This window comes from Vicia villosa, linkage group LG1 (genome assembly GCF_029867415.1).
Source record: "Vicia villosa cultivar HV-30 ecotype Madison, WI linkage group LG1, Vvil1.0, whole genome shotgun sequence".
In the NCBI taxonomy this organism is placed as follows: domain Eukaryota; kingdom Viridiplantae; phylum Streptophyta; class Magnoliopsida; order Fabales; family Fabaceae; genus Vicia; species Vicia villosa.
This window is the reverse complement of record NC_081180.1, coordinates 62958740-62984455: the sequence shown is the minus strand read 5'-3', so window position 1 is coordinate 62984455 and position 25716 is coordinate 62958740. Positions and strand designations below refer to the sequence as shown.

Sequence of the window (25716 nt, the reverse complement as noted above, 5' to 3'; positions counted from 1 at the left end):
AAGATTTTCTATTTTTTATTTTTAGTTATTATTATTATTATTAGAATTATTTGTTACTATTAATATAGATTTATTGTTATTACTATATCTCTATTATTAGTATGGAAAAAATCAATAAAAAAGTATCAAATTGTTATTCTCACGTGTATGTTTCAAAAAGACAAAATTCTCTAATTTTCCAAAACAATACATTCAATACATTCCAAAACTAGCTCAAGACAACAATATTCAAAAATTAAAAAATATTAACCATGGTAGACAGGACTCATAATATCAGTTAATGTGATGTTCAATACCATTTGTGGCATAGTTGTGAAGCTATAAAAACAGGGGAAAGGAACCGAAAAAGGGAGGAGGGAAGGAGTGGAAAAGAAGGTTTTTGTGGCAAATCACCCAAAGTCGCTTCTCCAAGAATTAGGAGTTTCAAATCTGAAACCCTAATCTTCTATCCATACACCACCGCAACAGTAAACACGGAAACTCAACTGTTACGGCAACTCGTTACCACCTTCCGCCGTCACTCTTTGGCCGCAGGTAATTTTTCTTGTTTATTTGGTTTTATGTGTTGGTTGAATACTATTTGAATCCATTGTCAATAAGTAATCTAGTTAAAGAGAGAAAAGGGAAGATGATTACTAATGAGAGAACTACACGCGCATAAGAGAAGAGAGAGATCTGGATACCTTTTTGTCCCTATTATTTATTAAACATTTATTTAAATATTTTTAATTTTCATGCCATATGTGATTTTCTTATTGGAGGATAAAAGTTGAAAGAGTCAAGTTTAAATTTGTACTCTTTAAATCAGTTTCGTTTCATTTTTTTTAATAAAAAAATAAATTATAAACAAGAAAGTAGAAAAGGTGGCCGATCCACCTCCATTCAATTTTTTTTATTTATTCTATTTCTGATTTATTTTATATTAGGAAATTATAATTAGGGTTAACTTTATTGTTGGACTCTCTTTAAATGGGCCTAACATTCCTCCTATTATTAACATTCTTTTTAAATAATTAATTTTGTATTTTAAATTTAAATATATTATTAAAATACAAAAAAAAAAGAAACATTAAAATACAAAAATATCTTATTAGATCTTTAGTAGATTAATTTTATTTTTAAATTAGTTTAGAATTTTATTTAAACTAATTTAGTTTAAATAGTTTCAAATCAAATATATATATATATATATATATATATATATATATATATATATATATATATATATATATATATATATATATATATATATATATATATATATATATATATATATATATATATATATATAATGTTCATTTCACGACCTAAACAAAATACAAAATTTGATTTTTATATAGTTATTAATTTATTACGTTAACTTAGTTTAATAGGTTATTTAATTTTAATTATTCATTTTTTAAAATAAATAAACATACACCCTATTTTGCAACTCTTAACTAAAACGCACCCCCTTAATTTGCTTAGTTTATTTTTATCAAATATTAAAAAAATCAAATATACTAAATAAATAAATAAATATGTCTTTAATTCTTTTAATTAATAAAGATACAAAAATACAAAAATATTGGAATTTAGTTTTAATTAATCTTTAGTTAAATAATTTTTTAATCTATATAATCAAATTAATTTTTTCTACAAACATAACAAAAAAATCAATATCACTTTCATAAAAAGAGATTGTGGACCTATTTTATAAATCAACTAGGAACTACGTCTACGCCTACACCATTTTCAACTCGGACAAAGTCAAAGGAGTTTTTTAAAACAATTCGCAATCCTTAAAAAAAACAATTAACAAATAACACATGAACTACGGTACTCTGACTTCCTCATTGCACTAGAGGATACGTAGGCATAGGGTTTTGAAACCCTAGCGAGTAAAACCATAAAAAACCAACATTTGACTTAATATCACTAAACATTTGACTTAATATCAATAAAACCATTTTAAGGATATAGGTGAACGTACGTTTACCGTATCTTCAATTTAAAATTCATAAAAAACCTAAATCTAGAAGGGGTCCCCTTGAATACAAGGGAGACGAAGGGTGCCTAACACCTTCCCTCCGTCTAACCGACTCACGAACGTAGAATCTCTGACCATAGGGTAATCCGTTTAACTCCCTTCCTTTAGGATAAAAATAAATGGTGGCGACTCTTTATCTTAAAATTTTAAGCCGGTTGCTACACAACACACAAATTTCCTTGTTCAATTACAATCATAACATTAACAATCCTACGCAATATTCAATTAAAGATCGTGAAAGAGAGTTACTGGATCGGGATTTCACAAAGGATGAGCGGTCTCGAGGGCGGCGGTGGGGTGGCTCAGCGTTTGCAATGGTTGCTGAAAGGGAGTTCCGTCGTCGTGCGTGTCGGAGGCTGCTTGCGGTTGCCATGGCGAGGAACGTTGGAGGATCGGTTATTGTCGCGGTGACTGCAGTGAAATGGATGATGGCGTAAAAAAAAGGAACCGGAACACCCACCCCTGGGATATCCGGTTCAGTAAAATTGAAAAAAAAATAAAAAAGTTAAAAATTTAATAAGGACAAAATTGAGATTTTTTTAAAATTATAGGGGTAATGGGATAAATGTAGGGGTACGGGGTATAATTTTCCTAAAACGGTTATCCATATAAAAAGCCCTGTCACAAGGATTTTGATACCCACAAGCAAGTAATACGGGGAATGTATTATGCGCATAAACGAATTCAGGTCTACCATAAACATTTTAACGATTTCAAAATGCTTTTGTAATTTCAATAAATTTTCTTTAGCTCATATGATGAGATTATAACCAAAGCTTTTTGATTAGAGGAGTGCTAACAACACTCTCTTTTCAACACTCTCTCTAACACTCACTTTCTTATTGGTTAAAACATGTGTGGGTCCCTCACTTTGGAAATGGATCCCACATATAGTGGTAGGACCCACACATGTTTCAACCAATAAAAAAGTGAGTGTTAGAGAGAGTGTTGAAAAGAGAGTGTTGCTAGCATTTCTCTTTTGATTAACTTCTTAAGTGTCTAAAAAACAGCTTTTATCATTTAATAATTATGAGTTAAATATGGCATAGTTGAGTGACTTTTGACACCAACTTGATTCTCAAAACTGAAATGAAGAAACAGCATATATAAAATAAACACTTCAATCTGTAGTATACCTCACTCACAATAAGCTATTTTACAACAATCAATGATCAAACTAAAGATATATCTATATACAATGATTTATCAACAAGAATAGAGAAGAAAACTAGTACAGTTTATCTCAAACATTTTCATCTGATGGAACTGATACTATAGACCTGCTACTTGATCTTCCAGAAGGATTTTTTTCCAAGTAACGAGTGACTAAAGACTTTTCAGAAACATCTACATCCAAACCATGAGCTTTTCCAGAAGCATCTTTTTCCAACGAATAAGCGAATAACGCCTTAACAACATGCCGAAACTTCCTTCTGTATGTCGGAAGCTTTGATATTCCTCTTACCATTCCAATCATCCTAACATTGCATTCATAATTAAGAACTTATTTCATTAACATTTAGCCAAACAGACCTAACAAAATTTGAGATTGTATTATTGTAATAGTATTATTACCTTCTTGAAATTCCTTCGATTTGAGCAGCTCTAAGACTATCAGGAACCAATAAGCCGCCATTATCCCAAGCCTGGAACCTTTGTTTATTAACTCCGAAAAGAACGAGTTTTTCCAAGTATCTCACTTCACTTTCAACCAATTTAATGACTCTTATTTGTTCCTTCAAAATCATTATAGGATTGAAGAACCAATCCAACAACTTGTCTTTCGGTCTATTAAAATGAGTTATCTCGAAATCATCGAGTAGCAATACACCGTTTGAGTTGGCTTTGATGGAATAGAGAAGTGTCTGTAGAAGTGAGTAACAAGGCAATCCAAATCCGACTATGGCTGCTTCGTTAATATTCTTTCCTCTTAACCATTCGTAAAAATCAGCGGTTGTGAGTACATTAGCATCCAATAACTCCTTGCCTCTTATCTCGCAGGACCTCATCATATCTCCCCAAACCTGTCACAGTACGTTTTAAGTAGAGATAAGAGTTTTTCAAATCAATTAACATCGTAACAAAAGCTAAAAAAAGATCAGAAAGATGTGTAAAGTTCTTAGATATGAATCATAGTATACTGATAAGGGGGGCAAGTCGCTCGAGTTGGCAAAAGAATTGCTTAAACTGCAAGTAAAGAAAGAAAAACAGAATACCTGCACCATTTTAACTTCTTGAATGGTCTCTCTAACAGATCTTGAAGGAGCTAAGTTTGGCATAAACATTGCAGGCGGTTCCGTGGTAGTATTTGATTTGTTTCCTGATACACTATTTCCTCGAGTAGAAAACTCGGATGATTGAGAAACCATCTTCTTTCGATATTGGGGCCTGGCTGCGAGAAAATTGATGTGTTGATTTCTACAGAATAAACGGCAAATAGGAAAGAAAATGATTGAAAGAAGTTTACTTTGGAAAGAATGACCCCTCTCTGAGATAGAGCCAATCATTTGTGTATTCATCAAACTCAGCAACCATTGCCATAATAAAAGCTAAACCTCGACGAAAAGATCTTTCCTACAACCACGAAAGAGTCAAAAGAGGAAGATCAATGAAGCTCTGGCAATGACAGGTAGGTTTAAAAAATGGAATAATCGAACGTAATCACATGTGTTAGTTTCGTGTTTGTGACAAACCTGATATACTATAATAGAAGCGTATAGTCCAACGAAAATGCTAGAGAAAATAGCCAATAAAATGCTTCCAATGACAACAAGAGGCCACACAAATAACGTCAAACCAGCAATCGGGACACAAACGGTTTCAAGGAATGGACCTTCTCTGCTAATTAAATCATGCAAAAGTCTGTACCATCCCTTGAACAATAGGTAGGGACTCTTAGCTATTGCAATCACAGTGAAAAGAGGAACCTCGACAATTATTCCCACTATCCCTAGTATGACGCTTCCAGGAACATGAATTAACCTGCAATATAAGTTTAAGTTTAAGAGTCTAGGAACAAATTCTTAGATCATGTTTTCGAAACTATGAGCTAAGAATGCAAAAGTCTTTTTCCAATCATGTTTTCCAAAACTATGTTATCCTTCGTAAGTTGATAATTTGAGCTCAAAAGAAATGAAACCGAGGTCACATAAATAAATAAATGGCCTAATGATGATTACCTTAGTGTCTTACACTCGTCTGAACAAGGTGATTCGCGTAGTTCTTTCAAGTAACTTGGATATGAATGGTAACATAAATCTGCAAAATCTCTAACCACAGTGCAACTGCCTTTTATAGTTCCCAAGGTTCCATCCTGAGTTAAAGAGAGTAAACTACGTGAACAACCAATTTTTATCGAGTAAACCATCAAATTCATATCCGACTCTATATAGCACTCTCAAATAGTGAAATATATCCCGTGATTATGATTACTTCAAATACATCCCAAAATCTGTCATTTATCAAACACTACTCTCATATGTTCTTCTGTCAATCTCCATGGATTAACGCCGTTTCACTGGGTTAAGCTATGAAACAGTGTTAACCAACGGGTGTGAGTAATGTTTGACAAATCAATGAGATAATCTCAACGACCTATTAGAGAATGTCCTACATAGTCCTTGGACCTTGACGAATTTGGTGGCTTAGTCAATTTTTATACGCTATAAACGAATCAAACATTGTTTAAAACATATTGATGATAGAATCTCACCACAATACAATGCTTGAACTTCTTGGACTCATTGTCATCATATCTGAAGGCCTCAAAAGTTGAAACCCAAGGAGTGAAAAATCCATACCCAATAGCAACAAGAACACTACCAGCTATACCTAAACCCAACCATAACCCAAACAAAACAGGCAAAGCAATCAAAACAGCAACTTTCAAAGCTGCATCAAATATTTCAATCCTGCAAACACAAAAACCATTCAAAATAAACATTGACTGAAATTTCAAAAACCAAAACTAGGAACACAAATTTGAAAATTTTTTACTTGATAAGGGTATAAACAGTCCAAGCCACGTGTGCAGGAAACAGCCCCAAAATCACCCCAATATTTCCTATAATCAGTATAAGAGCAGCAATAGGACCCACTATAAGGCCTGCAGAATTTTTGTCAAAGAAAATATCAAAACAACCCTTTATCAAAAACTCGTTAAAAATTACTCAAGATTCCACCATTTAATCATGAAACATAAAGTATGAAAAAGGGTAAAAAGGGTAAAAGAAAAAGATAACCTTTTATGGCACCAAGGAATAAAGCAGAGAAGAATGCAAAAACAACATAAGAAGCTTTCATCCAAGCTTCCATGGAGTTAGGAAAAATCATGATACTAGTAACAAAGGATCATGAAGATGTTAACAGTGAAAACTGAATGAGGAAAATGAATTGGAAATTGGAAGTTGATGGGTCAAAAGAAAATAGGAATAAGAGAATATGGTATATATGGCGTGCGCCGCAAGAAGATGACAAACTAATTTTTAAAAACTAAACAAAAATCAGAATATGATTTTCTTAGGATTTTGGTGACCAAAAAGTAACATGGACAATTGAAATAAGAGAGGCTGCTGAATATTTATATCACTATATAAAAATAATAATATGCTAATAATTGACATTTACATCAAATCACTAATTAAGAAAATGTTTATTTTGCATTTTTAGTTGAAATATAATTTTTAAACTAATTTTAAAGAATTAAATATAAATTAATCTTAATTTAATATATTATTAAAAATATTATAAAAATAAAAAATGATAAACAGAAAAAGGAAAGACAAGACAGGACTCGGAGAAGTCTAGGACAAATTAAAGCATAAATTAGATTATGACAAGTGGTCATTCATTTTAGGCTTATCTGTTTCTGAAAATAAGTTGTGTAAAATAATCTTCTAGTTGCACAAACAACTCTAATGCTCTCGCTTTCATGTTTTGATTATGTTCACAATAATTCGCCAGCATAAATACAAGACTTTATAATATTGTTAAAAAATCCTAGGCCGCCAAGATTAAACGATATTATTTATTTCTTGCATACAAAATATATCTTCTCATTGATGACCATTCTCCCACGTTATAAGAGTAAACAAGTGAAGAATTTGAATTCCAACTTAGACTTTTGATCTAGAATTTTTTTTCTAATTCATGAGTATCTTACAATTAGTCTGTCATCTAGTTAGTGATAATTGAAAGTAGGAGATATTTTTTTGGCTTTATACTAGTCTGTCATCTAGTTAGTGATAATTGAAAGTAGGAGATATTTTTTTGGCTTTATACCACCGGTTTAGTCCGGTTCGGGGGCGAGTTCTGGCATCAAATGGTTTCATCCCCTTCCCGATCGCAGTTGCGGGGGATCGAACCGTGGTTTTCCCTACCAAGTCCAACGCCAATCACCACTGGATCAACTAACGATTGGTAAAGTAGGAGATATTTAGAGATGGAATAATGTGTATCTAAACATGAGACATTTATTAGGGTATTATAATAGAATTTTAGATTTTTTTTTTAGAATGCCACATATATGAAAAGAAAACACCATAATGCCATTACTTGTAAAAAAAATCTAAAGTGCCCCTTTTCATGTTTTGGTTCGTCCAAGGTCGGGACTGGACGTCCAGATGAAATTTTTTTTTTAGTTGAGGTTCGGCCAGGGGTTGACTGACCCTGTACTGAGTATTTTTTTTTTAAGAGATTGAAAAAGATAAGTTATTTCTAAATATATGTGTATTAAATGTATTGAAAACATAAATAAATAAATAATTAATGTTTTTTGTTTATAAATAATATTAATTATTTATTTAAAATATTAAGTAAATTTAATATAAGAGTCATGCTGACCGGTGCTGGGGATATTGGTTAAGAATTCTAAATTAAGAAAATATTACATATTCAATGCAATGAATACATACAATATTCTTTAAAAAAGTTACTCCATCCGTCTCACAATAGGTGTCTTTGCAACTTTTTCACATTTTTTAAGATAATGATCAACTGTGTTGATTTTAATGATAAAATGAATATCATTTCTAAAATAACCTTATTAATAACAGATAGTGGAGTAGTTATATGAATTAAAATACAATAAATAAAGACAACTTAGTGAAAATAAATAGTAAATATCACATTGATATTTTAAAAGGACAAATAATTTGAGACAAATAAAAATTGAAAAGGGGACACCTATTATGAGATGGAGCGAGTAATTATTTATGTTATCATTACATTTAATACACATATTTAGAAATAACTTATCTTTTCAATCTCTTAAATAATGTCCAACCTACCTTTTTAATCTCTTAACCAGTGTTGTTAGAGCGCTAGTTAGCATTTCCGTTAATATAATATTAAAATATTATTTTAATTAAATAAATAATTAATAAAAATTTTAATTTAATTATTGTTTTATAATAAACTAATTAATAAGATATTTTATTAATTAAATTAATTTAGTACGATAAAAAATCGGTGTTTTAAAGGTTGATCCGGTGAAACGAATATACCAAAAAGACATAAATTTTAATATTTTAAATAAATAATTAATATTATTTATAAACAAAATATTACTTATTGGGTTAAATATACAAACCCCCCCTGTAATGTTAGCGAGATTAGGTTTTAGCCCCTGTAAAAAAAAAATTTTTGATCCCCCCCTTAACATCTGTAGATTCCATCCCCAGACCCCCCCTAATTGCCACGGTTGCACTCAGATTCCCCTAAGATTCTATATTGTATCACACGTGGAATTTTTGTCTTCTTAATATCCACCATGGCATTTCATCATCTTCTCAAATTACATTATATCTGTAAACGAAGAAACTAGGGTTCCTCCATTGTTCCTTTCCTCATATCATTCCTCCGTCGCTGCTTCACCGTTAATCTCACAACATGGGTAGCAAATCATCCTCCGTAGGAAACTCCGGTTGCAAATCTCCTTCGCTGCTTCATCGTTCCCAAGCTACACCTCACTGTAGTTGTAACATAACCATGAAGATGTGGGTATCAAACACCATTGATAACCCTAAACGCAAATTCTGGAAATGCAGAAATGTACTGGTAAGTTCATTCATGTTTTTTTAGTTGCTCTGTTTGCTGTGCGATAAAGGTTGCTTGTAATTTGCAGAATGGATGCGGTATGTTCATATGGGATGATGAGCTGGGTGAATTCAATAATGTCGAGGTGATTCAATGTAAATGCACTGAAATGACAAAAGATGCGTTGAAAGAGATTTTGAAGGACATTGCCACTGATAATTTGGGAGCAGACACAAGTAATGAGAAGATTTTGAGGTTGAAGAAAAAAGTTGCAATGGAGAAGAAGAAGAACCATAACATGATGGTTGCACTTGTTATGTCTTGGATGTTTTTTGCAGCATTTTATATGTTTCTGTAATTTAGTTTGGGGAAGTGTATGTTGTTTGTGATTGTATCACTTCTATCACTTGTATAACTTTTGTTGTATCACTTTTGTGGTATGTAACAATTTGAGCTTGAATGGAATGAATGAGTCTATTATCAGTTTTCTATAAAGATTTGCAAATAATATGAAGTAATTATGATATTAGATAACATTTGAGGAAATTGATCCAAAAAACAACTACAAATGTTATAGGTCATTACCCTAAAAGTCAGGTAGATCATTACCCAAAAAACCATTACAAATGGCCACAAAACAAAATACCACCACACAAAATATCATAGGACATAGTACCATTACTAGACCATTACAAGTTAACTTAATGTCAATTGGTACAAAATACACAAAATAATCAACTGCTCTTTTGTTTCTTCCATTTCTTCAAAGACCTAGTTGACACTCCAAGGCTTGATGATGTCTCTGCAGGGTCTTCAATTGTGATTGGTTGCTCAGATGAACCTGGACCAAAAATTGGTTTCTTGAACCAACTTAATTTGACTCTTTCACTCCTCCTTATCTTTAAACCATGGTGAGGTTTGATTGTCTTCTTTTTCTTGGGTTGTGGTTGACTATTGTCTACAACACACGACTGGGTCTGACTCTGCACATCATTTGGCACATCATCATGAACATTCTCAACCTCTACATCATTTTGGACAGCAGCCTGAACATCATTCTGAACTACCTTAATCTCCACATTATTTTGCTCCTTATTCTCAGCCTGAACATCATTCTGAACAACCTCAGTCACTTTAGCTTTGATTTTTCTCTACATCACAGCCACAAACAAACAGTACAAATTAATACATTGAGTGCAACAGAAATATTTATGAAGAACATATAACATGTCTTACCTTTCTTTTGAGTGCAACAGGGTCCTGTGTGGGGCTCTTACAGGTCAAAGCATTATGACCAAACTGGTCACATTTTGTACATTTCTATGCAACCCCAGTCCTTCTTTTCCTAGCACCCTCTTCACCACTTTCTCGAATCCTCACCTTTCTAGGTCTACCAGGCCCTTGTTTGTAAGCTGGTGGTAGCATGTCTTCAATCTCAGTTTCTGGCCACATGTCTTGGCCATTTATAGGTGACACAGAGAATCCATAACACTTAGCATATTTCTCCCTTGTGTAGCATTCATCAACAAAATCCTCAGGTGTTTGTTTTCTATAGCTCATAGCAGATACAGCATGCCTACAAGGAATCCCAACCAATTCCCAAAAATTACAGCTACATGATTTTTTTGCTATGTCCACTATGAATTCTTGGTTGTTGAAACTGTGAGTCACTTGGAACTTCTCATCCACAGACCAAGTTGGTAGCCAATGACCACTATGAAAAACTTCATTGTCCAACCTTCTCTTAGGTATAGGCATAACTCTATGTTGCCATTTTTCAAGTTTATGTACAGAGGTAGCTACCCTATTCATTAAATACTTCCTAATCCACTCACACATAGTAAGGATTGGTTTGTCACTAGCAACTAAAATTGTAGCATTGAAAGACTCAGATATATTGTTCATCAACACATCACACTTTGGGTAGAAACTAAAAGCATGCTTACACCAGCTCTTGGTAGGTACAGCCATCAACCAAGTCCAAGCATTGAAATCAACATTCTTTAGCTCATTCATCTTCTGCATCCAAGCTTGATGATATGTAGACTTGGCAGCTCCCATCATCAAATCCCTTATTAGGGTTCCTCCACCAAACTTTTTCTTGAAATTGGCATATAGATGTCTGAGGCAAAACCTATGTTCAATCCTCTCAAACATCTCATCAAAAACAGCTACCAGTCCCTGCTCAATACAATTATAGCAATTACATTATATTTCAATAATAGATATGCAGTTAGAGCAATTAGATATAAGTACAAAAACTTTACCTTTTGTTGATCAGAGATAAAAACAATTCTTTTGTCATGTCCAATATCCTCCATCAAAAGTTGGATAAACCATCTCCAACTCTCCTTGGTCTCAGTTTCTACCACTCCAAAAGCCAATGGGAAGTATTGATCATTTGGATCCCTTCCAACTGCAATCAGAAGTTGACCACCATACTTGGTTTTTAGGTGACATCCATCAACCCCTATAAAGGGCCTACATCCATTGATAAACCCTTTCTTGCAGCCATCAAAAGAGAAGTAGAAACTTCCAAATCTAGGTTGGATAGTTGGGCTTGGTCTCTCAACATTAATTTTCACAGTATTGCCACTATTAACTCTTTTTAATTCAGATGCATACCTCCATAGAGCAGCATATTGCATATCAGCATCTCCCTCCACTATTTTTTTTTGCCATCAACTTAGCCTTCCATGCCCGAGCAACAGTAATACCCACTGAAAAATTTTGCCTTACATCTTGCATTATGTCCCTGATTCTTACATTTTCACTTGATTGCATTTTCTTGACCACATGCTTAGCCACCCATCTTGAGTTTGCAAATCTGTTGTTTAAAACCCTAGCACATGTGTGGGTGTCTACAAGTGTTTTTATAGCATAAGTATGCTTGTGGCTCACTTTGGAACATAAGACCAAAAAACCAAATTTAGCCTTACACTCTACCCTTACTCTATAACTTTCATTTTTCACAAAATTAATTTCCCTACCATTGAGAACTGACCACTCACGTATTGCCTCTTTGAAGTCAACAAGTGTATTAAATTCCATACCCCACTTAAACTTGAAGTCCTTATTTAGGTGCTCTTTCCTAAATTTCTCATACTTGGGCTTATCCTCATCACAAGACTCATCTGGATCTGATGGGTTGAGCTCATCACTAACATATGCATCTTCTTCACATTTCTTATTGGGCCTAGTCAACAATCCAGCAACTACCCCCTCTTCCCTTAATGGCAAAGTTACATCAATACCCTCAAAACCATCTAACAAGGCAGTGGCTCTGTCGTCCTCACTATCATCCAAACCCTCAACCACTTCATCTCCTAAGTCATCTAGATCAGTGTCTCTATTAACACAAGCAGGTTCCCTCACATATTGTTCTATGTTTTCAGCATCATGTTCCAGATATAAGTCTCCCTCAGTACCATTTGCACAAAAATAAGAAGCAAAATCATATGCATCATCAGCATTTCTAATCGGGATATAACCCTCATCTATTTCCAATATCTTCGCCCATATCCTATAGCTCCCTTTCTTGTACCCCCACTTATTCACTAGGTTCTCGACAGTTTCCATGGTCCATGATTCTATGTGTAACCCAGAAATAGTAGAATCTACCCCCCCCCCCTCTATAGATTATCTCATCTTTGTTTACCCTAATAAACTCACCCCCGTGGTGGAAAGTAACGTTGAAATGTTGCATATCCTACGTTTAATCATGCAAATCGAAATAAAAACCCCAACAGAGAAGAAACACGAAATGGAGAAGAAGAATAACCATAACAACACTAACCTCTGACATTGTGCCGTCGTCCACCAAACCCTTATGCGCCGTCGTCCACCACACCCTTATGCGCCGTTGCCGTCGTCACTGTTGCTAACTTGAGAATGTCTGAAAACGTAACTAAACCTAATTTTTACAAGGGGGTAAAACCAAATGACTTTTTAACTCTTTACAACAGCATGGCATGTAAATTTTACTCATTTTGCCACGTATGTAACATGTTAATGCCACATGGACATTTTAATTTAATTTTAATAAATCTGATTTAACAAGTGGCATTGGGGGGTGTTTTGGCGTGGAATCTTTGCAAGTTAAGGGGGTGATGAAAAAAAAACTTTACCAGGGGCTAAAACCTAATCTCGCTAACATTACAGGGTGGGTTAGTATATTTAACCCTTACTTATTTATTTAAATTTTGAAAAACGCAAAAAAAAAACACCTAGTACAGGGTCGGCCAACCCCTGGCCGAACGCCAACTAAAAAAAGAAAATGTTCATATGAACGTCCAGACCTTGGACGAACCAAAACATGAAAAAAATACAACTAATGGCATTGTGGTGTTTTCTTTTCATATATGTGGCATTCTAAAAAAAAATCAGAATTTTAAGGTTTTCGTGGACCTAAAATCTTTTCTTTTTAGGGATGTATGAGTTCACGGATAAAGATTTTTTAACTTTAAGGAGGAAAAGTTGAGTGATTATAGACAATATTTGTATGATATAAAGGAGATGGTGATATTAATTTTGGAGGGAAAAATATGTGAGAGAAAGTAAATCATTAGAGAGATAGAGACAAAGTTAGGAAAAATAGAAAAGTAGAAGTTAGAGGATCTATGTCTATGATAGGACACATCTAAGAATTTTTTTGTAACTACGATAAAATAAGTTTACGCCTCCTCTCTGTTCTAATCATGTGTCCTTCTAAGAAATGTCCATCTTAGATTCTGCAGTATCAAATATTTCGTGTGTTTTCGAACCTTAATTGTGTATAACTACTTTAAAGAAGTGATGTCAGCATGGTGGCGTCAATAATCTTTAACTTTTAATCTTATGTTATTTAGAGCTCCTTCGTCCTGGTTCATTGTGCAACTAGTATGGATCATACCTTGGTGCTTAAGCCTTCTAAGTCGCTTTGGGCCGAAGATGTTATAAGGAATCATTGACGGGTCCTTGGATGGATTTGAAGACCTTCGTCACAAGATCTTGGGGGACACGCATGATCAAAATATGTTGTGCTGTTAGGTTTCAAGTGTGAAAGTCCTAGAGTTTCACATCGACTAGGAATGGAGGAAATGCTCGGTTTATAAGAGAGGTAACTCATATCCCCTTTGCCTTAAGGTTTTGGGTGGATATATGGTGTTAAGGTCTTTTGGATCCATGAACATTTACCCCGTTGGCGCTTCTGGTGCTTCTCGGATATCCCAACATACGCCTTGCCCTGGGTCAAAACTATATCCCCTTAAGTCTTGGACAATGATGTCGGATCGTGGTTTGTTATGACCCTTAAGGTTTGAACCGCTTGTGGGGTCAAAAATTCATGTGTATTTTCCTTTAATTGCCAACGAGACTTATTATGTTGACTCTACCAGATGTCTTAAAGGTCTTCATAGGTTTCTAAAGTGGTATTTTAACTTCAATAAGACTAATGTTTATTGACTTTACATTTTATATTCTGGCAAGGGGTATCACCATCAATCTATTTTTTATTTTTCAAATGTTGTTATGTGGTTAGTAAGCTTGATGCTAGAATTTCTAGCTTGAGGACACGATTAATGTTTTCCCCTATTATTGAGGTGTGATGATTGGAACATAAGGAATATTTACATCATGGTTTTCAGTATGGGAAACATTCCCTCGGTGAAGGCATGTGGCCATAAGTTACTAGTCTTCGTAATTTTTGAAATTTTGAACTTTTCTTTTGATCTTTTGAGTTTTTATTTTGATCTTTTGAGATTCTTGGTTTAAAAGACTCTCTATAAATAAGGAGTCTTTGCTCCTTAATCTCTTTTGCCCCCTTCTTTGTCCTAGGTTTTTCCTATTGTGTCTTCTCAATTTCTAGGCAACTTCTTTGAAATTCTCTTTTCGATATTTAATTGCTTGCTTAAGCTGGCTCTAACCTCTTATTGCATTTATTGAACATTATTGTGGTGTGTTTTTATTTCTCCTTTTTATTTACCTAGTTGTTTCCAACCTATAAACATCAGAAAGATCATTTGCTAAGTGATTGCAATTTGTTCACAAAGGAAGCATGGAATTCTTTATTTCCTTGCTTGATTACTCCCTTTTGCAAAAGGAACTTGGTGATAAGAAAGTAGAATGAAGAGATGTTCAAGCCTACTACAAAATTTGATGAGAAAACATTGGCAAAAATGATAAGAGGGTCAGTGGACAAGATTTGTTAGGAGTTATGACAGGAAAGGCGAGAAGCATCAACATCCATAACATCTAATGAATCCACGTTAGAATTGTTGTTAAAGATGCAGAGCGATCATAGGGGCTACTAAAATATTACCAAGGAAACTCATAAATGGCGCAATAGGGTGTGCAACTTGCCCGTGGAAGGGGCGTGAAGAATAGACCCCATGTTTTTCCACTTCCAAGAGAATTAGAAAGCATGTTAAAATCTTCAAAGAAGTCTAATGATGTGACACTGTTCCTCATAAGTTACATGCACAAACACACATATACGCTGAAAGAGTATCTTAGGTTTATTAATAATTGGTACCAATGGTTGAATATAGTTTAAAATATATCTAATAAATAAATAAATAAATAAATAATCTATGCAACTTTTATATCATATCATATGAGGACATGTAATGGTCCAAGTTTTGGGGTGTGATAACTTTATTTATGTGAGTTATATAAATAAATAGTTAAATTTATCACTTGTAATTTAGGTGGTTAGTAGTGATTTTATGTGTCATTAGGTAATTATTATTGTTTGGTGGTTTAGTCCATTAGGTCATTATTATGTTGTTGGGGATGGATCCCATTACCAATACAAATCTTATTCTTGAGTGGAAGTTCAACAAAGAGGAAAAGTGACGCACTTTCTATTACACATATTGTTTCCTCGCTCACCAAACCAAGGTGAAACCCTTTTTCAATTGAGGTAAAAGTCTTTTTCTGTAGTAATATTCATTGTTTTCTTCACATGAGGTCTTCCTCTAACAACCAACACTGATTTTGATGAAGTGTAATCCTCATCATTAAATCTTCTTTCTTCAAAACTGATTCTGCTAGCAATTTCTTCAAAATTTAAAGTTTTCTTCTCATTTATCAAAATAGGTTTAATATGCTCATAAGAAGATGAAAGAGACCATATAAGTCTCAAATCTTTATCTTCGTCATCAATCTTGAGTCAAATAGTTTCTAATTTATAAACAATGTCATTGAGAACACTTAGATGATCAAATACTTTCGTATTTTCATTCATACACAAGCTATGAAACTGGTCATTTAACAACAAATCGGTTTAAAATACCATTTCCTTAATATAGCCCTTCAAAAAAATTCAAAAATCTTTGACTGACGATGTACCAAGAATTTCTCAAGAATATTATTAGGCAAAGACATACGGATTGTAACCAAAGCTCTCAAATTTAGTTCTCTCACTTCTTGTTGTCCATGTTAAAAATGTTTCCTTTCAATATTTTGTGTAATCTTAATCGTATAAAAATATCTAGGGGTGTTCATTGGTTCGGGCAAATCCAAACCAAATTGGAATCCAAACCAAACTATAGTGTTTTGATCAGACATTTTTTTAGTTCGAGCAAGAACCGAATCAAACTAATGAAATTCGATGACAATTGGTTCGGACTTCAGATTTTCAATTTTCTACCCGAAAACCCAACTACCCAAACCAACCATAATTAGTTGTCATGAAAATTACTATCAAGCATTCATCTTCAAGAAGAAAAAAAGAGAAATGACGTATGTGGACAAGTTATGTTATTTTAATTTGTCATTAAAAAATTGTTAATGTATCGTGTTAACCGAGCTACAAAACACATTTATTATCATACTAACTCAAGCGACTAATTATAGATTCAAAAGTATTTATGTTAGATTTTTTCTTTTTATATATTTTTGAATCTATTATGGAAAAATTGCTAGTCTAGTATTAATAATTGAACACTATTAATATAGTATTTTTCATATTATTATGAAAAAAATCGTTAATAAGTTATTTTTTGTAAATAATTTTGCATTTTGTTAATCTCCCCGATCAATGTAATCCCAACCAATTCGTTGTTTTTCAATTTGGTTTGGACTTTATCGAAAATATTTACAAATTCAATTCAAGTCAATCCATAATTTTAATCGATTTAGATATCGGATTCCCTCAAAACTGAACCGAACAGACCCGCGAACACCCCTAATATTTTTTTTTATCACCCACCCCTAATATCTTAGTTGCATCAAATTCCTCTAAATTAAGTCTCACTGCACATAAAAAGTTGACAATGTAGTCAAAACAATTGTTGCTGCAAATTTTTTTTCCAACCAGCATACTAAATAATTTACACTCCCCCAAATTGTACAAAGATTGTGATATCTAAAGGGAAGCCAAGAGCAACAAGACCAATATTTTAGGACTTTAACACGATATCATATTTCTACTCAAAATTTTAAAGAATTAACTATATAAGTTGGTTGTCTAATAAATTCAACATCATTCATTATAACGTATGATTTAACCACTCGCACTAACACAAAAAACAATTTTTTTTTCTTTGATTTCTCGTCTAAATCAAACATTCTTTAAATGTTCTATTTAATTATTTTCTAATAAAAACTAAAATTTCATTCAAAGTCATGGAAAACTGCATACATGAAAAGAAATAAAAAACAATAATTTAAATTTTATTAAAATCATACATGTAAAGGTATGGTTTGGCCATGTGTCCATTAGAGGTTCCCCACATATTTGGCATGTTCAACTACTTGTACCACGTAATAATAACCCATTCAAAATTCGATATTCGTTATCGTCAACAAAAAGACACAACACCAAAGCTGTACAATCTCAAACATTAGTTTTTCTCTTTACATATGACAAATCAACCACCCATCATGCAAACTACCTCTCTTTTCATCAAAACCAACACCATCCAAATGCCCTTTGCATCATAGAATGCAAGGCAATTGTTGATGTCCAAAATGGTGGCGGTTGATGAAAAGAAGAAGGGTCACATTGTTCCACAATATGATGATCAAGGTGTAACTTTGGCGTTTCATGGCAGAGAGGTCTATGAGGGTGTTCCTATTGCACATTTGCCTAAAAAGTCTCCTTTAAACGTTGGTTTCTATACCCTTTAAAAGTTTGTTATTTTTGTTATTCTTGCATTATTGTTGATATTGATGATTTGTAGCTATGTGATGTTGTTTGCAGGATAAACATAAGGTGGTTGAAAATAAACACAGACAAGTAAGTTTTGGAAGGGAATTTTTTGTGCATTCTAGATGTTTGATTTTATGTTGAGCTTGTAGGACTTGCCTTCTATGATTTTAAAATCATTTGGAAGTTTTGTGTGTGGTAAAAATAGGGGAAAATCTTCAAATTTTAAGTTTTGACAAACAAATATGTTAGTTGCTTATAATGATGCGAATGTATATCTAACAGAAGCTCTATAGGACCGACACTTTTGAAAAAAGACGTATCAGTGTCTGTGTCCGTGTCTGACATCGACATTTGCGATTACGTTCAATTTATTTATTTTTTCAAATTATCATCACTGTCAATGTCAATGTTTAGTGTCGGTGTCGTGTGCGGTATCCGTGTCAGTGCTTTATAGAATAGAAGACACCTTCATCTAACTGTTTGGTTTTGCTCTAAGTGAAGGATAATTCTAACAAATGCCATTTTTACAGGCAACACCTGATGAGCCACAATCACACAAGTTTGCAAGGTTGGTGAAGCATCAAGTGTCATTTGATAGATAATTACTCGTATTTTTAAAGTAATTCATTACTTAAGGTAAAGTTGGAACACTGTCTTTTATTGCAGCTCATCTAAAGAGACAACAGATGCAACATTTTCTCGTGGCGAGGCTGTGATTCAAGCCGAAGGACTCCGATCAAGTTTGGAACCGGAATTCCCAAGTTTTGTGAAGTCCTTGGTCAGATCACATGTAGCCAGTTGTTTTTGGATGGTAAGGATTTTGAAAAAACAGTATGTATCTTTGAAATTTGAAAACAACAAATAAGAAAAAAAATTCTTAAAAAACCAACAATTAAAAAGAAACAAAGGAACTTGATTAAAGAAACCAAAATGTTTAGTCATGTCTTTTGATTTCTTTTAATAGGGACTACCCGTGGCATTCTGTAAAAGACATTTACCAGATAAGGATACAACTATCACATTGGAAGATGAATTTGGTAGAGAATACAAGACAAAATACATTGCATGTAAAACAGGATTGAGTGCTGGTTGGAGACAGTTTTCTGCTGTGCATAAATTGCTAGAGGGTGATGTGGTGGTATTTCAATTAGTTGAACCCGCCAAATTTAAGGTAATAGTTTCGGTTTTTACTCATCTCCTTTGATTAAATCGTTCTTTTGTCAGTTTTAATCAAGCTTCTTTACTTATACTATTTTTTTTTCAGGTTTATATAATAAGAGCTATGAGAGAACCAGAGAATCAAGAAAGTTGCTCAAAACAAAAAGTTGGAGGCAAGACTTGTGTCTCTATGCTCTTACTATGTTGTATCATTATTTATCGTGAAATAGTTACCGATAATTTATACATTCTTTCTTGGTATAGAATAGTATATTAACATTATTTATTTTTCTCCTTCATGTTCACAGGAAAAAATTACACAGAAGCTGATGTTGTAGCATGTAATAGTCCAAAAAGAAAAACTGGTAAGCCTATCCCACAAGACATCCAAAAGAAAAAGAAAATTATTGTATCGAAAACGGAGACTAAGGCTAAACAGTATACAGAACATTATGAAAATGATAGTGAGGAAGCTTTGTCGGAAATATTGGAGGCATATAAAATGCCTGAATTCAAAGACTTAAATGGTTTCGAAAATTTCAGAATCATAGTCAACGGAATGCTAATTGACAATGAACTCTCTACGGAAGTTCGAAACAAGTACTACAAACTCTGCTACAGTCAACAAGCTTTTCTTCATGACAATCTCATCAAAGGCTTGAACTATAATTTGATTTCTGGAGTTATATATGAAATTGTTAACATTGCTGATGCAATAAAAGTCAGTGTGATATCTACGCCGCGTTTGGAGTTTTCTAATTGGGATAAAACGTTGCAGGCATTTGAAAATTTGGGCATGAATGTTGAATTTTTGAGACATCGATTGCGCAGGCTTGTTAGCCTTGCTTATGAAACGGACAACGGCTTAGAGACTAGAAGATACTTGGCGTATAGAACCGAGGAACACAGTGGAGTAGATGATGGAATAAAGAACATGGAAACAAAACTTGAGGAATTGAAAGAAGCTTGTAATGGATTTGGTGATTATCTTGAGAGTTTGAAGCACAAAGCTGAAAGGTATGAACATAAGTTTCAAAAAGAAGTTGCTGCTAATTGGTGAAAACTTTGTTATATGTGAAAAATGTATTGGCTTGTGCTGTGTGGTTAAATATAAACAATTTCTGCACTGTGTAACTTAAAATTAGACAGAAGAAAATTATTCAATTCATTTGTGATGTCTATATCTACATTTAGTTGTAACTATGTGGAGTGATATGAGTGACAATTAGAAGAATAGCTATTAAATTTTGTTTTGGTTGGTTGTTGAAAAGGTCATAAACTTGGGATTAGCTTTCTTAAGGAAAATTAGTGTTTATCATTCTTTCTCACACACACAACTATGAAAGTCAGGATTTGAACTCTGATATTGACGTTCAACCTAACAATATCGACTTTTGTCATTTCAACTAGGATCTGCGACCTAGTGTTTATCATTCTAATTAAGCATTTCATTATATTTAACCTTGATAGTAGAAGAACCATAGTAACTCACAATTAATAACAAACATTATAACATAAATTCAACCTTGATTAATCCGAATAGCTGAAGGACAAAAATGTGGGAACTAAAAGAAAGAAAAAAATCCTTAATCTAATTTCCACCATCAACCCAACAACACTTCCTCTACAAATTCAATTACTTGATCTATATTCCAAACTCAAAGTCACTGCAATTTGACCCTTCTTCAATCAAAATCTCCTGTATTATATATACCCCACAAAAAAAATCAAATATATATTAAATAATAACTAAATCAAGCCAAAACAAAAAGACAAGCACCAAATGATTTGAAAAAACTAATAAAAAATAAAAGATTCATAGTATATCTAACCTGTGAAGTTGTAATGTTAAGCCTTGCACTGTCATTGACCAAACCAGATCTTCTTGATTCAACACTTTCACTCTTTTCAACTTTCTTAGAACCAATGTGACTTTTTCTCAAACCCAAAAACCCTTTCCACCTTGTTGTAGAAGAAGACCCTTTTGGAGGCCTAAGAGAAAAACCTTGTCTCTCACAAACTTCATCATCATCTACAAGTAGTTCCTCCCTCAGAGTAGTAATCTTCTTGTTACTATCCTTAAAAGGTAACAATCTTCCTTTGGAGAAAAGTTCATCAGCACTCATCATTGAGTAGTTTGAAACAGAAAACTCAAAGTCAGTTGAAACTGGTCCATCTGATCTAGTAATGGTTTTTTCTTGGTTTGAAGCTTGTTTGGTGTCTACAAAATCATTTGAGAATGAGATTCTTGGACTCACTGATAAGCTGTGATTATGATATTGATTATGATGATGATGACCTTTGTGCTCTGAGTTGTACATTTCTAAACATGCCATGAGATTTCAGAACCACAACATGGTAGAAGGAGTTATAAGAAAAACAATGTTTGAGAGAAACTGAAACTATAGAAGTTAATAATAATAACTGTTACAACATGTTGGCATTTATATATACAAAGACTATTAAACCAGTATTGTACTGTTATATAGTTAAAAAAATAACTTATATCATTTTTTGTCAAATAGAATAGTGGCTAAAATTTCACGTTTTTAAAGATGAATAAGTGAAATGTCGCGAGTTCGAACCTGCGCTGATAAAAAGTGGTCCAACGGTTAAATAGTCATAGCATAATGTAGGAGAGTAAATAATGAATAGGGAAGGCATAAATGTTGTGTGTTGAAAATGGGAAGTGAAGTAGGAAAGTTATGGAGATGGTAAGTTGAAAAAAAGTTACCATTAATGGTTGAGAAAGCAACAGCAGTGACATTTAAAGGAAAAAGGGTACTGAATTTATAAATGGTTAAATGCATGCTTTGAATGTTTTGAGCTAAGTTTTAAGGCCTCACATAACACAGTGACAACAGTGTTACAGCTTACATGCACAGCTATGTAATTGACCAATCTTTGAATCTTAAAAAATTTATTTTGGAATGAGCTGGCGACACTGACGGATCAAACTAACCATGTGACTCTGATATTGTCTTTTAATTTCATAACAAAATATTCAATTCGTATTCAAAACCATATACTTACTTTTGTCGATTGTGTTCGTCTGTGTTCTGAGAGATTAGTCTTTACGGTTGCACGCAGTGATATTGTTAACGAAGAATTTGCTGATTTAAGGCATAAAGATGGTTTAAATTAAGTTGAAGTGATGCATGTTGACCATATAGAAAATGGGGTGTTTGTATTAATTGGCTATAATTAATGATGCATTTGAATTTGCTTCCTTGTTTGAAGTCAGTAGCTAGTTATGTACTGGATAGGAAGGAAAGGGATCACGTGGTTTTGCACAGAATACTTCACTTCCTAAGGTAGACAACTATGGCCTTCACCAACTCTAAGAAATGTTTGTATCTTTATTATGTAAAAGTTTCCTTTGGAGGGACTGGTTGGTTTTGTACCCCACCTTCTGTTTTTGCCAATCATAGGGGAGGACACTAATGTGCTATCCACACTTAAGTTTATTTTATTTTAATCATATGAGATTGTTTATATGTTATATTTAGTTTCAATTTTGCAAATGACTTTTGATTTAGCTAGGAAAACTTATTGTTTTCACTCTATAATTCCAAGTTACACTGTTTCTTAAGTATTAGAAAACTCAAATATAGCAAGTATTATTTTTCTTTCTCACATGCGAAAGGATATCTCACATATGCGAAGAGTGGAAATATGAGTTGTGTGTAATTTTGTTTATGCGAACATAGTCTCTCGCATTTACAAAGAAGTATGAGAAAATATATGATTTTGTCTTGTTTTGCTTATAAGACATCTTAGATTTGCATGGATGTGTGACTCTTAGAATGAAAGCATGTGTTTGTATATGTTGCATGTGATTGATGTCATTCACATATGAAACAACGTGCTAAGTGATTTAGTAAAATATCAAATTCTAATTTAAAGTGCTAGACATTGTTGAATCAAATAAAAGGACTTGAAGAATTGAAGTCATGATTTTGAAAATTTAAAGACGTGAAAGGGTGAAAGCTCGTCTGATCTTACACTTAGAATTTTTTTAGTTTTGATCAATTTAATTATGAAAGAATAAGATTGAATCTTGAGGTCCTAACACAATATATCCCACACACACAAAATGTTTAAACATTTTTTCTTTTGATAAAACATTTTGAAAACCAATCCGAACAAGCATTTAATTGATTAAAAGCTTGCTTAACTAATTAGGAAGGTAAAATACACTTGGCTAATCGATTAAGAGGATCTAACAATTAATCAATCAATGTGTAACGCCTTTTAATTGACTGAGGTTGATAATCAATTAAGTGACATAGAATTTCAATACTTCATATTTTAGCTTGGTTAATCGATAAACCACATAGTGCCTATTGATCAACTCATTAAAATGACTCATGGATTGTGTTTTGGGCCGCTCACAAATCCCATAATAAAAGTCCCAAGAAAGCATAGAAGTCCTTGCGAGAAACAAGTGTTCCTCTATCCTTATCTATCCTTATCTAGAGCAAATCATTTTGCCTCTGAAGCATTGTCAATCTTCCAAATCAGTCAAACGGCTGACCTTGATTCACCATTCACTCCCCGCTTTTTGATTTAAATCGCTTCCATTATAAAAGAGAGAAACTGCGTCATTATTAGGTATTGAAATTCATTTTGACTCTCGTCACTTTTTATTCTCTCACTGACTTAGGCAATGGAGTGTTAGCCTTGTAGGTCAGCAGCTCCCTCTTTATCGCAGCGGAAGCTTGTTCCACCGTGCTAAGGTTTTGTTTTACCCTTCACCGGACAATTTAGGTTCCCCAACAGAAAAATTGTGCCGTGTATGGGAATCAAAATCTCATACCCACATATTTCCACGTTTAGATCTTCTCAATCCAAAAATCGAGATCTCCTTTTCTAAAAGGTACAAATCTTCGTTTCATGATCTTTTTCTTGAAGCTTATTGATCTTCTTCGACCTCTAACATATCCATCATTAGATTGATCAACAATCGTGACATCCAAATCCACTCGACCCATCGTTCAACATTAAGTCGCAGCTGCAGCTGCTAAAGCCTCGTCTCCTCCTCCACAAGCAGAGGATAATCTAGTCCTAGTAGAATCTCGTTTCAATCCTACACAACAAGATCCCACTCCATTCGATCAAGGAGTTTTCCAAGCTTTTCAATTTCTTATATCTACGCAACAGTTCTACCAAGGCGAACCATCACATTGATCTCCACCACATCCTCTAGTACCTAGACAGAAAATTCTCCTTGGCCTTCAGCTATTACATGTCAACCTTGAAATACAAGGAGCTATCGACTTGTTGAAAAATGTTTATATGATGGTTCAATAGTAAAATTCACAATTATTGGAAGAGAGACTTTAAAAAGAACCTTGTATTCGCTCTCATCCTGATAGTAGGATTGTGAGGTCATTAGAGAAGCCTCCGAAGTTGTAGAGCTATAAAGGGACTGGAGACCCAGATGAACATGTTGAGCATGTAGACAACCGCATAGATTATTATCATGCCCAAAGAGAAATAAATTGAAATGTCTTTACACAAACCTTGATCGAATATGCAATGTCATATTTCAACCCCCTCCTAGACGGGATCGTAGAATCTTGGAAAGACCTATGTGAAGCTTTCACCGTCCAACTCAACACTGAAAATTGAGAACGCACGACAATGGCCATAGGGTTCCGGCCATAAATTCTAAAATTCATTTAAACTTAAATATCAAACAAATAATAAAACTAAATGTAAGAAATAATAAATAATAATATTAATAAAAAAGAAAAATGAAATGGAAAGAGTGAGAACTCTCTACGTGGAACATGTGAAATTCATTTCTCAACATTCATCAACCTGATTTTAATTAAATATTACATACACTCATTCTCTCTCGACTAAAATTTTAAATTTCTTTCACATTTCTTTATCCCACACTATCTCACTTTCATTTTAATTTTTTTCTCTCTATTTATTTATTATCACTAAAAATACTAATAATATATTTTTAAATTTTAATAAAATTAAAATTTTATTTATCTCATGGGTCACTATTAATATAATATCTATTTTATTTTAATCAACTATTGTCATAATTTGAGAGACAAAATCGTTATTTTAAATATTAATTTTTTTCTTTCTCCATCTCAAAATTACTTTTTTTTTAATGACTATACAATTAAATTTATATGATTATTATACATTTTACAATTAAGTAAATAATTTCAAATTTTGCATTTATATATAAATTCATTTTATATCGCATCAAATAATTGTTTTTATCTCACGGGTCATTATTACCATAATGTCTATTTTATTTTAATCAACAATTTGTCTTAATTTGAATAAAAAATCCTTATTTTAAAATAGGCTAAATATCTTTTTGGTCCTT

General features: G+C 33.2%; 3 protein-coding genes across 3 annotated transcripts; 1 reads left to right on the top strand and 2 right to left on the bottom strand.

The window, feature by feature from the left end:
- Window positions 1-3136: 3136 nt before the first annotated feature.
- On the bottom strand, window positions 3137-6490 carry LOC131639564 (uncharacterized membrane protein At3g27390-like). The gene is made up of 9 exons (XM_058910052.1): window positions 6271-6490; window positions 6026-6134; window positions 5742-5940; window positions 5209-5342; window positions 4723-5011; window positions 4497-4603; window positions 4246-4417; window positions 3605-4053; window positions 3137-3507 (listed from the first exon to the last, which is right to left on the bottom strand). Exons 1-9 carry the CDS (start codon window positions 6359-6361, stop codon window positions 3273-3275), a joined length of 1785 nt encoding a protein of 594 aa, XP_058766035.1. The 5' UTR covers window positions 6362-6490; the 3' UTR covers window positions 3137-3272.
- Window positions 6491-17906: 11416 nt separating this feature from the next.
- Window positions 17907-20625, top strand: LOC131607711 (B3 domain-containing protein Os01g0234100-like). The gene is made up of 7 exons (XM_058879684.1): window positions 17907-18154; window positions 18249-18284; window positions 18728-18765; window positions 18864-19008; window positions 19162-19368; window positions 19462-19528; window positions 19664-20625. The coding sequence occupies exons 1-7, from the start codon at window positions 18008-18010 to the stop codon at window positions 20413-20415; spliced, it is 1392 nt and encodes a 463-aa protein (XP_058735667.1). The 5' UTR covers window positions 17907-18007; the 3' UTR covers window positions 20416-20625.
- A 156-nt stretch (window positions 20626-20781) lies between these two features.
- LOC131607720 (uncharacterized) lies at window positions 20782-22071 on the bottom strand. Its single transcript, XM_058879692.1, has 2 exons — window positions 21188-22071; window positions 20782-21054 (listed from the first exon to the last, which is right to left on the bottom strand). The coding sequence occupies exons 1-2, from the start codon at window positions 21689-21691 to the stop codon at window positions 21001-21003; spliced, it is 558 nt and encodes a 185-aa protein (XP_058735675.1). The 5' UTR covers window positions 21692-22071; the 3' UTR covers window positions 20782-21000.
- Between the last annotated feature and the right edge of the window lie 3645 nt (window positions 22072-25716).

Coding starts and splice junctions, on each gene's coding strand:
- LOC131607720 (XM_058879692.1), bottom strand. CDS start 21,691: ATGGCATGTTTAGAAATGTACAACTCAGAGCACAAAGGTCATCATCAT. Junction 21,055..21,187: donor TTAACATTACAACTTCACAG/GTTAGATATACT, acceptor TATATAATACAG/GAGATTTTGATTGAAGAAGG.
- LOC131639564 (XM_058910052.1), bottom strand. CDS start 6,361: ATGATTTTTCCTAACTCCATGGAAGCTTGGATGAAAGCTTCTTATGTT. Junction 5,012..5,208: donor GACGAGTGTAAGACACTAAG/GTAATCATCATT, acceptor CTTATATTGCAG/GTTAATTCATGTTCCTGGAA. Junction 4,418..4,496: donor GAGGGGTCATTCTTTCCAAA/GTAAACTTCTTT, acceptor TCTCGCAGCCAG/GCCCCAATATCGAAAGAAGA.
- LOC131607711 (XM_058879684.1), top strand. CDS start 18,008: ATGTCCAAAATGGTGGCGGTTGATGAAAAGAAGAAGGGTCACATTGTT. Junction 18,155..18,248: donor CTAAAAAGTCTCCTTTAAAC/GTTGGTTTCTAT, acceptor TGTTGTTTGCAG/GATAAACATAAGGTGGTTGA. Junction 18,766..18,863: donor CAATCACACAAGTTTGCAAG/GTTGGTGAAGCA, acceptor CTTTTATTGCAG/CTCATCTAAAGAGACAACAG.